The 15,329-nt window shown below is 43.5% G+C and overlaps 1 protein-coding gene across 2 annotated transcripts; it reads right to left on the reverse strand.

Moving 5' to 3' along the window:
• Positions 1-608: 608 nt before the first annotated feature.
• Positions 609-14,674, reverse strand: LOC117487402 (histidine N-acetyltransferase-like). Of its 2 annotated transcripts, none has more exons than XM_034136015.1 (7): positions 11,158-14,674; positions 9,905-10,042; positions 9,015-9,098; positions 4,021-4,246; positions 2,643-2,864; positions 2,170-2,507; positions 609-1,456 (listed from the first exon to the last, which is right to left on the reverse strand). In XM_034136015.1, exons 3-7 carry the CDS (start codon positions 9,062-9,064, stop codon positions 1,228-1,230), a joined length of 1,065 nt encoding a protein of 354 aa, XP_033991906.1. In that variant the 5' UTR covers positions 9,065-9,098; positions 9,905-10,042; positions 11,158-14,674; the 3' UTR covers positions 609-1,227. The 2 variants fall into 2 exon arrangements, with proteins under 2 accessions (XP_033991906.1, XP_033991907.1); XM_034136016.1 differs by having other exon boundaries at positions 9,905-10,075.
• Between the last annotated feature and the right edge of the window lie 655 nt (positions 14,675-15,329).

Genomic DNA, 15,329 nt, shown 5'->3' on the forward strand with positions numbered 1-15,329 from the left:
TCCTACGGAGCACCGCGCGTTACCCCAAAACCCTAACCCTAGACCAGTCAATCTACTCTAACCCTGAATGAACAGCAACGACCGAAAGGAATGAGATTGCCGATGCAAGCAGCACTGGGTGTCTGTTCTCACCTTTAAAGAAAAAAGGGAGAGGAACTACACACCTGGAAGACTCTATGAGCCAATCCTTCACCTAAAACAGAATCAGTTGACCTGGTTCACCCTGCCTCAAGAACACCTTTCTTTAGAGGGTATTTGGGCATGTTCAATTGGGTGGAGAAACCAGTTCAGACAAAGGTCATTCTGATTTGAATACAAAGGTCATCGCATCGGGGAATACCTTGGAATTAGGGCTGTGCAATTAATCGTATTTTAATCTCGATTACGATTTTGGCTTGCAACGATTACGAAAACAACGTAATCGAAATAAAACGATTATTATTTTTATAAAAAAAAAAAAAAAATGTAATTATTATATTTTTTAATTTTTTTGGTTTTTCAGTTGAATTATACTTAAAGTTCAGGGTAATCAACTGTTAAAAACATACTGTTCACATTTTTGTTTCAATAAATGGATGTTTTCAAAGTAAATGGATAATCGTTTTTAATAATCGTGATATCAATTATTGACCAAAATAATCGTGATTAGGATTTTTGCCATAATCGCACAGCCCTACTTGGAATCCCCCAGGAATAGCTAGTGGTTGCGGCTAATGGAAAGTATAATTGGACTTGCTTAGACTGAAACCAGGATGAATGAATGGAAATGATCAGCTCACACACTAAATAAACTGGTTCCTACCACTGGGAAACCATCTCTAGCATTTTAAATGAAACTAGTCTAATTGTCTATTTAAAAGGGCATAAGATACATCATTTACGAATATTATAGGGAAATATTTGAGTAATTGTTTTTTTAGGGAAATCCAGAATATGAGCTACCAAAGCAGAATGTTAGCAAAGGGCTTTTGTCTTAAAGTGGGGCATCTAAAATCTACTCCTTTTTGGCTTCACAATGAATTATTATCATATCCGATCAGAATTTAGGTATCGTTAAATGAAACTGCGCTACCAGTTTTGTTTTGAAGAACCTACATTTTGTTTGCCTGGTTTCTACCTCCTCATTACAAAGGGTTGTGTTTTTTGTGTAATTGAGTTGTTTTGCCCCTTGTCCTTAGTCCTTTCTGGCTCCAACGTCTCCTACTCCTCTCCATCCACCTCCCGTAGCTACATGACGTCTGACTCCACCACGCATTGCTGGGTGTACTCCTTCACCAGCTCCACGTTCAAGATGTTGCGGCAGAATTCCATCATGGGCTTCCAGAGTGGGGGGTCCAGGAACACCTGGCACATCACGTGACCCTTCAGAGTGGCAGTGTGGCGCTGCAGGTGGCACAGGAACTGCTGTTGGACAGGATCCAGTTCCTTACCGAACATGTTAATGTTCAGGGAATACCTGGTTTAAAAGAAGTGTAAATACAAATAGTCAATTGAGTGAAAATACTTTCTTGTTCTAAAGTAACTTCTGGAAATCTTAACCCTCCTGTCGTGTCTGTTTCTCCCCCCTTACTTTGGTGTTCCTGGGAATCCCTCATTGGTCATGTGCGCGTTCGTGTGTGTTGGAGGAGGGGCTCTGTAAGGAAGTGGCAGATTTTCTCCGGTTGTGTATTTTCAAATTCTAGCGATCTCGAGCCGGTTTCTCAAACTTACCTACCCCACCTTTAAGATGCAAACAATGTCTCAGACTTCTGGTTTACATGAATGGGTGTGTACTATCTGATGGATGAACATACTCTAGACGTTACCCATTCATTTCCTATGGTGGTCATTTTTGACTGGGAACACCATCATTGTTACAAAGTTAACTAAACCACTCAAAATTCAAAGAAAGTGGTGATCAGCAACTTTATATGTTCAAATGTCGACCGTGGAGAATATCATAAGGTCTTGACGCAATCAAATATAACACACAATATTTATGATTGATGAAAGAAGTAATCATTCCAATTTGATCCGAACATGACAGGAGGGTTAAAACCACTATGTATATAACAAATTATCAAATCTGGCACCAATGGTATTATTGTAAGACAACATTATTGCATATTTTTCTGCACAGTAGTTGTCCCTGAATTGAAATTATTATAATAAGAAAGAAAGAAGAGTTACCAGTCATCTCCAATGGGCACCCTGTAAGGGAATGTACAGAGGCTGGCCACAGTAGGGTTGGCCACATCATCGACCATCCAGTCAATGTCCTTCTTCAGTAGAATAGCCATGTTACTGGGTAGAAGCTTGAATGGCTGACCCTCTTCAATGATGGTGGCGTTAGGAAGGACCCCATGCATCCGATCAGAGGTCAGATACAGCCGGCGGATGGCTGTATTGTCGAGACGCACTGGAGGAGGTTTGAAGGAGGTGGACAAAGAAGATTGAATATCTCCAAGACCAAGATCAGACAGACGCAGCTTGAGTTCTTCAGCCCTGAAGCGCACCAGGAGAATACCCTATAGAGAAGAAAGCCAATGCGTGAGCTGACCATGGACTATATCGTATATAGTTACATCAATAGTGTAACCAACGGACTTAAATTGAGGCTTATAAAGCACAAGCCGATACATAGAAAGGCTTGTTGCTTGTACCTGCTTGGTTATGAGGCGATATTTCTGGAAATCCTTTGGTCCGAGCTGATCACGGGTCATGCGGGTTACTTTGACATCAGGGAACTTGGATTTGACCAGATCAGAGCAAAAGCGCTGCAGAACCCCAACCACACCCTTACCCCTTTCCTGAGGGGCGACGCGTAGAGCTTGCACCAGCATAGTCTCCCCATCGTCAATCACAAACACTGACTCCAGAGCAATCTGTTGAGGAGAAAAAGAAAAAGAAAAAATGCGAAGAAAATCATTGACATGTCCTTTTTAGAACCATTTCTGAAGCTGGTCTGGAGCTGACAAATTATGAATGATCTTAAATGTCTAAGAGATTTGGGAAACAAGAACATGCTAATCAGAGCATGAAACATGAGCCAATTTCTGTGTGGCAATGGCAGCAGACTAATTCATGTACCACCAGAACCAGAACATCTGTAAACAGTCAACGAAGTTTAGCTTGGAACCACTGATCTTTGGAGCTAGAAGGGGCCAGTTGAGATCTTTCAGGCATCTTATTAGCATGTTTTCTGGAAACCTTCTTTTGTTACTGTGTTCTGGGAATGTCCAACTGGAAGGAGAACCCCAAAAACTCAGAATAGCTAAAGAGATTATGCATTTGAACTGAAAATACCTTGGGATGACCCAGGATATGTTGGATACTTTGCCTTCTGTCACTGAAAGTTATCTAAAACACTTTCAATGTCATTGAAAAGAAAGAAAAGAAAGAAGTCTTCCTAAATACTCAAAGCTGGTGTAGTATGCAGTGTAACTTAAAGTAACTACTACCAATTGAAAGTGCCACCAAAGAGCTCAGTGCATAGTTTCTATCCATACAACATGTCAGCATCAGTGCTTGGCGTGTACAGGTTACGATTTAAAATTCAGTAATTATATAAACAGTTCCTAACCCAAGTAACCCCCCATTACTACGAGGTTTTTCTCGATTGCTGTCTTGCTGGACGTTAGAAAGGTTAATCACATTGGTGGGCTCTACTTTAGAGAGACTGGTCTGGGACATATTAGAATGGCAGTTAGTCTCCAAAGTAGGACAAAGGTGACTCCCAGTCATTCGCAATTGTTTCATTTTAATACAGTGTGTTCTTGGATAGTTGGAAAATGGAAAGTTCCCAGTAGAATTCTGCTTATTAAACGCAGTTGCTGAGAAATGAAACCAACGAGGAATGGCCTTAATTATGACAAATGTAATTTTTACCTTTTTCATTTTAAGTCATGAAACTCTTACTTTTGCACAGAGAAATGTCTTGGATAAGAAAACTATTTTCCGACTTCTGTAATTCAAGAATTCAGCTTTTTATATCCATAAGTTATTATATTACTCACAATCAAATATTTTGATTGAACTTACTACTTTTCCCTGTTTGCGGGCCAATATGACGGTGCGGTTGGTCTCCTGCAGCCAGTCGGTGTATCTCGTGGGCAGGTAGTCGAGGCCTCCATCTATACCCTGGCTTATGCCCATGATCTCATCAAAGTCCTCCTCAGTGGCCCCAGAAAACTGAAGGCCTGCCTGGGACAGGGCCTCTGGGAGCTGGCGCATGGTCAGGCTGGTGACAATCTTCCTCTTGAAATAACTGATGAGATACAAAGTGGGGGAGAGGTTATTATGGATTGTAGTTATTTTCTTAAACAAGGACTTGGAAAAGCCCAAGAGCTGTCCCAACCCATGTGGAAAATGCTGGATGGGGCTAAACAAGCTTCTTCAAAATGTGTCTGTTTGATAACAGGTGTTTGTGTCAAATCCACACCAAACTAAGCTGTTAGTTCTTAATTATAACACATTGAATAATGTTTCTGCCACTTTAAATAGATATAATGGAAAGAATAATCACATTAGTGACTCCCGGCACAAAGGTTTATGTGTTATGGCTTGTACAGTGTAAATGAAACATCCTGTAAGCAGCCTGTGAAAGCAGAGTAATAGCAGTGGTAAAACACAGACAGACAACATCTATACACATTTATTTTCTCACGTATTACATAATATAGGCATCCAATACAGTGGAAAAATAAATAGGAATTCAATTGATGAGATTGGTGTAGGAATTGACAACTGAAACAAAACAAGTGAAAAACCTTTCATTTTCATTCAATCCCCAAAAGAGTGAACCAAATACAAATGACTGCAGGAATGATAATGGCCAGTAACTGAATGAGATTAAGCAATAGATGAGTAGAAAGCAGAATAAAGACTTATACAGGAAAACATGAATGGATGGATCAGAAGGATAGAGAAATGCAAGACATGAAACCAACTGGAGAGGCAGAAACAGACAGAAAGACGGGCCAACAGATCAATCAAAAGAGACTGGCACCTATCTTGATCCCTATGTCTTTTCCGATTCATCTGGTAAATCCATACCCCTCAGCTCTCTAATCCGGACACTAATACCCTCTCCACATTATAATCACTGGTATTTGTCCAGAACTTGGCTAAAGAATTTACAGAATTAAAAAGACAAGAGAAAAGAGAAAACTTTAAACACATTTGAAGACCACAATGCTGTTATTTCACCCAGATAAGACACATCAAGACAAAGTCAAGATCAAAGTGTGTGGGCATTAACCAAAAAAAAAGTATATTGAATAATATTGAAGAAAACAGTGCACATGTGTTAAAGTGCACCTATCATGCTATTTTTAGGCATATATTATGGGTCTCAGATATATAAAAAAATATAAAAACATGTCTATGATGTGTTTTTCTCAAAATACAAACAGATCATGTATTTTAGAATCCCTCATATCCAGGGGTGCACATAACTGGTACGCAGGTACGCATGCGCGGCAACAATCTGAAATGCGTAACGTCACTTGTGTCACAACGCGCCTTTGCGTACCTGATAGGTCATCAAAACAAAAATATGGGCTCAGAACAGTCTCATAATACACACATGCACACAGAAGGATTCACACTTGTATTTCATGATCCACAAAAGGATTCACACTTGTATTTCCGGATCCACACTTGTGTTTTTCAATGCACACACAAATGTGTTCCGTTTCATATACATGTAAATAAAATCCAAATACAGAAAAAAGTTTTACATATGTATTTTTGATCCTCACATATTTGTTTTCCGTTTAAATCCCCTGAACCTGCAAACACAAACCGCTTTCTGTGCATGGATCGCTCTGCATTCGTGTGTGGGTTTTTTGAGACTCCCCTGACGGTCACCCGATTCGTACTTGTAATTTTTTCTATCTATAGCCAATCAGATGTCTCCTCAATTCTAAGCCAATCACATGAGCGCGCCCCCACGAGGGTAGATTTCTTGCGTTCATGTCACTTCATATACGCATTTTGCGTAGTCCGGAGCAGGGTTTCCGCGGACAGAATTTAATTTTACCGGACAAATTTGAAACTTACCGGTCATGTTTCAATAATAATAATAATAAGAATTGTGTAGCAGCGTTTCCGTTAGGTAATTACCGGACTATGACCGGATAATAACACGGGAGTAAGGATCATCTCTTTTCCTCTCTCCCTCCCTCTCTCCTGACAGCCCGTCAGTTTCTCATGCAGCTCGCTAAAACTTCACTCGCGTTTATGTCCATATCGATCAGATCCAGCTCTCCTGATCGGCCTTTATAGAGAGCACCGATCAAACTATTAAGAGTGAATATCGGCCGATAATGACCGGCGGGGCTCCCCCCGTTGACAGTTCACTGTCTAGCACTGGCTTCGTAGTGCACTGATCGATTAGGCTAAGCTAACCTGTAGCTGCTCCCTCCACACTCACAACAACTTCATACAGACATAAATAAAGCAGCTGATCACCATACAGGAAACACACATTTAAAACAGTTTTGCCTGCCGTTTTTGTGTACACAAGCATTCATTAATGGTTCGGAAAGTGGCACTGTACCTTAATAATATAAAGGCTTGTATTTGCGTGCATTTCCTGATCGGAAAGTGGCAATGTACTGAGAGTGGAGGTGTCCTGAGATTAGCGCCTGCAGGCAGGCTCCATGGACCTGTCAGCTCCGGACAGCGCAAAATGCGTACATGAAGCGCTACGTCATGAACGCAAGAAATCTACCCTTGTGGGGGCGCGCTCATGTGATTGGCTTAGAATTGAGGAGACATCTGATTGGCTATAGATAGAAAAAATTACAAGTACGAATCGGGTCACCGTCAGGGGAGTCTCAAAAAACCCACACACGAATGCAGAGCGATCCATGCACAGAAAGCGGTTTGTGTTTGCAGGTGCAGCGGTTTTAAACGGAAAACAAATATGTGAGGATCAAAAATACATATGTAAAACTTTTTTCTTATTTGGATTTTATTTACATGTATATGAAACGGAACACATTTGTGTGTGCATTGAAAAACACAAGTGTGGATCCGGAAATACAAGTGTGAATCCTTTTGCGGATCATGAAATACAAGTGTGAATCCTTCTGTGTGCATGTGTGTATTATGAGACTGTTCTGAGCCCATACAAAAACACATATTTCGTCTATACGTGTTTCTTGTCAACACTCAGTGGAGTAAATTATTAGACATGTCCAAAAAAAACAAAGACATTAAGCAGCCACTTTGCCGTTTCGCTCCCTGCAAAAATCTTCGGACTTTCTATGACTGATTGAACTGGGTGCTGGCCGTGCCGCGCAGGGCATAACCGACGGACCTGTGAAGCTTCACAGGAGAAAGAGGCTTAGATCACTGGACGACAGAGTTGGTCGCCGTGTGCACAGACGGGGCTGCTGTTAACGTCGGTGTGTACAACAGAATTGTACCAAAACTACATCAACTGGCTGCAGTGGGAGACTCCCCTGTGCACATTCTGTGCCCCGCGCACACACTGGAGAACTGCGCAAAATCAGCTGATCACAACGTTCACGCTCTGTGGTCAAGCTGCTGCAGTTTTATTTACAACAGTGGAGTAAACACACAGCTGCCTGCAAACTTACTCAGGCTGTTAATGGAAGAGTTTGAAATCAGACAGGGTTAGGTGGATGAAGTGTTACTCAAGTAAAATTAGAAAAGTATTATCATCAACACCTAGTTAAAGTAGCGACAGTAAAAGTAGTCATTTTGCAGATTGGTCCATTTCATAATAATGTATATGATATGTTTTATAATTATTGATCATTAAAGTGTTTAAAAATTAGTTTGAATGACTTTGTATAGGCTACTGCAGGGTAGCTTGTGAATTTACTCCAGGTGGAACTAAAGTCTGATTTAACACTTGATTATATTTCACATCATTCATCCACATCTGTGAAGTAACTAAAGGGATTAAATACATGTAGTGGAGGAAAAGTACATGATTTACCTCTGAACTGTAGTGGAGTAGAAGTACAAAGTAGCATAAATTGTACCTAAGTACAGTACTTGAATAAATGTACTTTGTTACTTCCCTCCTCTGAAATCAGATATGACTACAAGTCATGTGATAATTTCTTAGTATTTGATCCTTCAACTTGGCCTCAGGAAATGCAAGGACTTCACAGTTTTGGCAACAAGTTTTGGAGAAAGCAAATCGGAGGCTTAAAAAGAGACAGGGAGGTGCATCTTCATCATCTAGCATGCAAGAAGTGTAAATAGAGGACAGTGAAGGAGACACTGAGGAGGACAGTGAGGAAGACTGCACTTATTAAAACCACGCTTCATGTGGGGTGAGTACCAAACGCTGTCTCCTGGTACTCATCTGAGTAACTCACTAAAAAAGTTATGTGCACCCCTGCTCATATCCCTCTATTCCAGCCCTGTTATGGCACTTTTCCACTTCAGCACGTAGCACGGTTTAAGGTTTCTCAGGGCTACTTTTTCACTTTTTTCTGGCCCTCCAAAATCAAGGTTCTTACCGGGCCAACAACCGGGCTGAGTATGCTAAACTAGTGACGTAAACACTCTCGACTGCTGAATGTTCAGAGAGAATCGCTGGCAAGGGGGCTACAACTACAACAAGATGAACATATTTGACCGTGATTTAATTGTAATACACGTTTCAAAATGATGAAGTAACAACATACTGATACCGGTTAGTAAAAACCTTGAATTAATGCTTTGACAAGTCTGCAGACAGACGGCAGGCGAAAAACCTTTTAAAATGTGAGTTTTCTGAATGGAGATCGGTGAGATAACCCTCACTGAATCTAGTGGTTAAACAATTAACAACCAAACAGCCAAAACAGCACTCACTGCAGTGACATCAGCATAAAGCTCTCTGAGCAGGGTCAAAGGGAAAGTGTTGGCCCAGTCTAATGATAAACACATTACTTCACACACAAAGTCCAGAACTACGAGTTAACCAGGTTAATGCAGTGAAGGAGGAAGCAGCATATGCATTTACCAGCATGTTGTTTGTTCATACCTGAACCATGATCACATACCTTGAGAGGGGGTAGCTGGCTCTGTTTGAGAGCAGGAAGGAAGGGAACATGCTTTACTCCACAAAGAGGAGCAGTGTGTGTCATCTGTAGATTACAATAAGCAGTAAGTAACTGAAGTAAAATGCTAATTGTTACAACAATATTAACAATCAATAATGTCATATATTATAATAGAGCACATATGAAATACATTTTCCTTCTAAATTAGTCCCCTTACTTTTGATACTTTCAAAGTGAGAGTAAGTTTGGTTTAAAATGCATTTACTTGTGAAAGTAGTCTTTGATATTAATCGTATTGGTACGTTTACTGAAGTAAAGACTCTGAATACTTTTTCCACCAAAGTAAAGTACAAGTTGTCTGATCCTCCTCACCGTCTAAGTTTCTGTTACTTTATATAAGAACAAGGTAGTATATGCCAAAAGGTGGCGCAGGAATGAGTTCTAAAACAAATGATTCAGCATTTTGGCACTTCCTTTTTTTACATTTTGTTCTACGACATTGATCAAAAACCCTGCACCACTGTACATAAGAAGAGAGTTATCAAAAGTATTGTTGACATAATATCAAAGTAATATCACCAAAAGTAAAATGTTAACGGCCAACAAAAAAGAAACAACTGGAAGATTTCAGAAAGAAGTATGATCTGTATCTGTATAAAATGCAATGTGCGTCCGCGGTCCCCAAGCAGGTAAACAATACAGAAAATGTACCAGTACCAATATACAATCAAAAACATACAATACACAAGTAAAAAGACAAATTAAATGACGTTAGATGAGATCCTAGTTCTGGTTTTCCTTAAAGACTAGTCCTACTTTGAGATTTCTTTAAATCAGATTGTGGTTCCAACAGAAGTATTCAGTGTGTTTGAGATGTTTAGGAAACTCACCAGAGATTCTGCTGTTTGTTGAGAAAACCTGAGATCAGCGGATTCTTCTTCAGAGAGACACAGAGTAGGAGACTCAGGAGCACAAATGCTGTCTCTGATAAACTGTTCACCTTTATCTGAAGACGTGGCATCAAACTACTGAACACAAAAAGAAGACGGACCAGATCACACCTGTGATGTGCATGGCTGTCACTCAGAGAGAGAGAGAGAGGGGGGGGAGAGGGGGAGAGAGAGAGAGAGAGAGAGAGAGAGGGAGAGAGAGAGGGGGAGAGAAAGAGACATACTTTCATAGGGGGAAAGTAGAAGGTCAATGATAGAAATATAGAATAGAACATATCAAGAAGATACTGTAGTGATCTCTACAATAAAACAGTTTAGTGCAGGACGTCCAAAGATATTAATAGGAGGATGTGCAAAACAGACAAACTAATAATGCTTTATTTAAACTTTAAAGAATACTTTAGGTTAAGGTCTTCTTTTGAATGAGAACAAAGCTTTGGGGGTATCTATATTAAGCCTGACAAAGTACTTAACGTCTAATATATTGCATGGTTTGTTTTGGGACTTGACAATCAACTTTCCTGCAATGTTAACTATGTTGAAGCACTTATTTTAACTGATATTATACATATGTATTAAACTCTTATAAGATGTATGTATATAGAATAAGAAATGTGCAGAATATGACAGTCTAATGGTGGAGGTACACACATATCGATAGATGTCTTGTAATGAACTGTTGAGGAACCTGCGACCCAAGTTTTTTTTGGGGGAGGGGGGACGGGGTGCGTTCAAATCCAGTTTTGGACAGTCTGCCGTGGTTCCATCCCATTTCAAAGTGCTGTTCGACGCTCGGGTTTGTCAAGCGAAGCGGAGAGAATACTTACTTCCGGGTGTAAAATTCTCTAAAGCAACTACTATGAGCTGCTCCGACCCTCGGTCCTGACGGACTCCAACTTGTGTTTATTAATCAAACAAATAAATAAACACAAGGATAATGGTGTCTTATTGTTGTGTAAATAACAGTGTGTGGTTTAGAAAAGAATACAAAATTAGAAGGAAAAAACGATGAAACAATACAGATGTCAGTTTTCTGAGCCCCTACTCTCCCCCTAACTGACAGCAACAAAAGTCCTACATTATTCAATTGTTTTTTATTTGTATTTTGTTTGCCAATTTCACCACATTCAGAAAATCAGTCACATTCCCTGATATATTCATAACTGGCATAACGGGCATTCTGAATGTCTTACCTGACCGTGTGTTGCTGGGTTCCCCCCTCATGCCGGCTGTTCTCTGCGCGGGAGCATGAGGGTCGGTGTGTGGAGGTGTAGGGCGGAGCATGAGGGTAGGTGTGTGGAGGTGTAGGGCGGAGCATGAGGTTCGGTGTGTGGAGGTGTAGGGCGGAGCATGAGGGTCGGTGTGTGGAGGTGTAGGGCGGAGCATGAGGGTCGGTGTGTGGAGGTGTAGGGCGGAGCATGAGGGTCGGTGTGTGGAGGTGTAGGGCGGAGCATGAGGGTCGGTGTGTGGAGGTGTAGGGCGGAGCATGAGGTTCGGTGTGTGGAGGTGTAGGGCGGAGCATGAGGGTCGGTGTGTGGAGGTGTAGGGCGGAGCATGAGGGTCGGTGTGTGGAGGTGTAGGGCGGAGCATGAGGTTCGGTGTGTGGAGGTGTAGGGCGGAGCATGAGGTTCGGTGTGTGGAGGTGTAGGGCGGAGCATGAGGGTCGGTGTGTGGAGGTGTAGGGCGGAGCATGAGGGTTGGTGTGTGGAGGTTGTAGGGCGGAGCATGAGGGTCGGTGTGTGGAGGTGTAGGGCGGAGCATGAGGGTCGGTGTGTGGAGGTGTAGGGCGGAGCATGAGGGTCGGTGTGTGGAGGTGTAGGGCGGAGCATGAGGGTCGGTGTGTGGAGGTGTAGGGCGGAGCATGAGGGTCGGTGTGTGGAGGTGTAGGGCGGAGCGGGTGGCCGAGGCAGCGGAGTCGGTGGGGGAGCAGAGGGGTGAGACGAGCAGGAGGCCAGGGGTCCGAGGAGATCCCCGAGGTGTTGAGCTGGTGCATGGTTTTCATCTATCCATTGCTCCTGCATCACAGCAGGTCCCACAGGAGGGAGATACGGAGGAGGGGGTTGGCGGCGTCTGCATACAACTTGATCGTCAAGTTTCTCCAGTTTCTCGGAATAGGGGAGATTAGGATACAAGTTATACAAAACCTCATTTTCTGATTTCTCTTTTTCTGAAAATGCTGTTTCCTCAGCATTTTCCCTTTCTCTCCGTCTCCTCTCTACCTCTCTCTCATGTCCTTCCCTTCTATTCCTTGCTTCGGCTAACCACATCATAGCCCCTAACAAATCCTCTTCTTCCACCCTTTTTCCATTCCCGTTACATTTGTTCTCAATGCTATCAATCAGTTGTTGGCTCCTCTACCCTAACCTCCCTTTCCCTTTACACTCGTTCTGTGCTTCACCTGCATCCATTTAGCATCTCCTGATATGATGACTATTTCTGTTTCTATCTTCTTCCCACGGGTCTCACTGCAGCATGAACCCATGATTAGACTTCTATAGTTTTACCAAAACTAAGAAAAAGTTGTTCTATAGTCCTCCCACAAACTATAAAACTCCCTTAGTTTTCCCCAAAACTAAGTAAAACTGCCCTATAGTCTACGCATAACAAAACTCACAACGGTTTTAGCAAAACCCAGAAAACTAAACTGTCCTAGTTTTCCCCAAAACTAAGTAAAATGCCTATAGCCGTACCTCGTACTATAAACTCACAATAGTTTTAGCAAAACTAAGAAAACTAAACTGTCAAAGTTTTCCCCAAAACTAAGTAAATACCCAGTCGTACCTAGTAACCCACTATAACATAGTCGTACCTTGTATCCTACTATAAAGCTCACAATAGTTTTAGTAAAACTAAGAAAATGTACCCTATAGTCCACCCTCGAACTATAAGATCCTTTAGTTTTTTCCGAAACTAATAAAACTGGCCTCTAGTTTGACCCACAAACCATTTAAAAGTTGGGTTTTGGGTTTGAAACCAAAACGGTGCCTGTATTGACGTTCTCTCCTGTGTCGGTAGTTCAAGGATCCGTCACTCCTCTCCTCTCCAGCGTAACCTGGCCCCCCTATTTACCAAATGGTTTCTTTGTAAAGGAAACAAGGTAGGGGTCTTTTCGTAAGAGTCTCTTGACTCCCTGTGCACAGTGTCAGGCTCGTTCGCTGGGAGAAAAAAGGAGATCTTGGATCCGGCTCGAAGGAACAATATGTTAGAAAAATATCACTCGACACCAGGTTGAGAATCAATGATCAGGTTCTAGTTTATTCTTGCAAGAAGTTAAATCACATACAAAGGATACGGGTTAACTCACACACATGAGGTATGTTGCTCAAAGGAACAGCAAAAAACTTCAGGCGTATATAGTCCCAAAACACGGAGAGTAAAGCCGTAAAAGGACGGTGGCTGCGGGTGTCGGAATGTCAGCCATAGGTGAAGGGAAGATGGGACAACTGGATGTGTCATCTGCGACTTCTGGACTCCCAGCAATGTGAGATAATATAGGAGACAACAAATATGTGCCTGTCTCCTCAGAATAGAACAACAACCTGAAATGCTCTGCCTTCTGTTATCATAAAGAGGCAGCTGCAAGGCCGTACACGTCTCAGAGCCACACATGATATCAGTGTATTAAAACAACCCAAAGAGTGGAGAAAACAGTATTTCTCCAACAGAAAGCATGTCGTTTCTCCCGCTGTGTCCAGAGCGTTCGTGGATGTGTCGTAGTAGGAGATCTGAAGTGTGAGCATCTTTGAGCAGGTGCGCAGGACCGTCAAGTTCCTGTGTGCCGTGGCTAAAGGAATCCCCATCGTCACCACACACTAGCTGGATAAGAGTTGCAAGGCCGGGAGCTTCCTGTCTCCTAATGCATTTGTTGTGAAGGATCCGGAGCAGGAGAAGAAGTTTAGTTTCTGCCTGCAGGAGTCTCTGAGGATCGCCAGCAGTCAGCCTCTCTGACAGGGTTATGAAATCATACCTCACCAACAAACACCAGTTCATCCACATCAATAACTGCACTTCCTCCACTGCCCCTCTGTCCCAAGGCGTCCCCCAGGGTTCGGTGCTTGGTCCCCTCCTCTTCGGCGGATGAAAAATCATCCGCCGCCACAACCTCCAGTATCACTGCTACGCCGATGACATCCAACTCTACATCTACACAAAAACCATCACTGCCACAACTCACTACACACTCACCAACTGCAAACAAACTACCTTCAACTGAACAGCGACAAATCAGATATCATCATAATCGGACCCACATCCCGCACCAACACCACCCAGAACTTCAACCTCACCAACCCCCTCTCCTCACATTCACAACCTTGGACTAATCTTTGACAGCCAGCTCAAATTCGATAAACACACAAACCATATCACCAGGACCGCCTTCTTCCATCTAAAAAACATTGCCCGCCTCCGCCCCTCACTCTCCTTCCCGGCTGCTGAAACCCTGATCCACGCATTCATCACTTCAAGACTGGACTACTGCAACAGCATCCTGTATGGCTCATCATCCAACATCCTAAATAAACTGCAATATATCCAGAACTGCGCTGCCCGCCTCCTCACCCACACCCGCTCCAGAGACCACATCACCCCCGTCCTTCAAAACCTGCACCCGCTCCAGAGACCACATCACCCCCGTCCTTCAAAACCTGCACCCGCTCCAGAGACCACATCACCCCCGTCCTTCAAAACCCACACCCGCTCCAGAGACCACATCACCCCCGTCCTTCAAAACCCACACCCTCTCCAGAGACCACATCACCCCCGTCCTTCAAAACCTGCACTGGCTCCCTGTCCGTCAACGAATACACTTCAAAATCCTTCTGCTAACATACAAAGTTCTCAATAACCAGGCCCCCCCCCCTACCTCACCGACCTGATCCACCACCACACCCCTTCCCGCAGCCTTCGTGCATCAGAAGCGAACCTCCTTTCTATCCCCACACAAACCAAGCTCCGAACCTGGGGGGACAGAGCCTTCTCCATCGCTGCCCCCACCCTCTGGGGGGACAGAGCCTTCTCCATCGCTGCCCCCACCCTCTGGGGGGGCAGAGCCTTCTCCATCGCTACCCCCACCCTCTGGGGGGACAGAGCCTTCTCCATCGCTGCCCCCACCCTCTGGGGGGACAGAGCCTTCTCCATCGCTGCCCCCACCCTCTGGGGGGACAGAGCCTTCTCCATCGCTGCCCCCTCCCTCTGGGGGGACAGAGCCTTCTCCATCGCTGCCCCCTCCCTCTGGGGGGACAGAGCCTTCTCCATCGCTGCCCCCACCCTCTGGGGGGACAGAGCCTTCTCCATCGCTGCCCCCACCCTCTGGGGGGACAGAGCCTTCTCCATCGCTGCCCCCACCCTCTGGGGGGACAGAGCC

This window comes from Trematomus bernacchii, unplaced genomic scaffold, assembly GCF_902827165.1.
Source record: "Trematomus bernacchii unplaced genomic scaffold, fTreBer1.1, whole genome shotgun sequence".
Taxonomy (NCBI): Eukaryota; Metazoa; Chordata; class Actinopteri; order Perciformes; family Nototheniidae; genus Trematomus; species Trematomus bernacchii.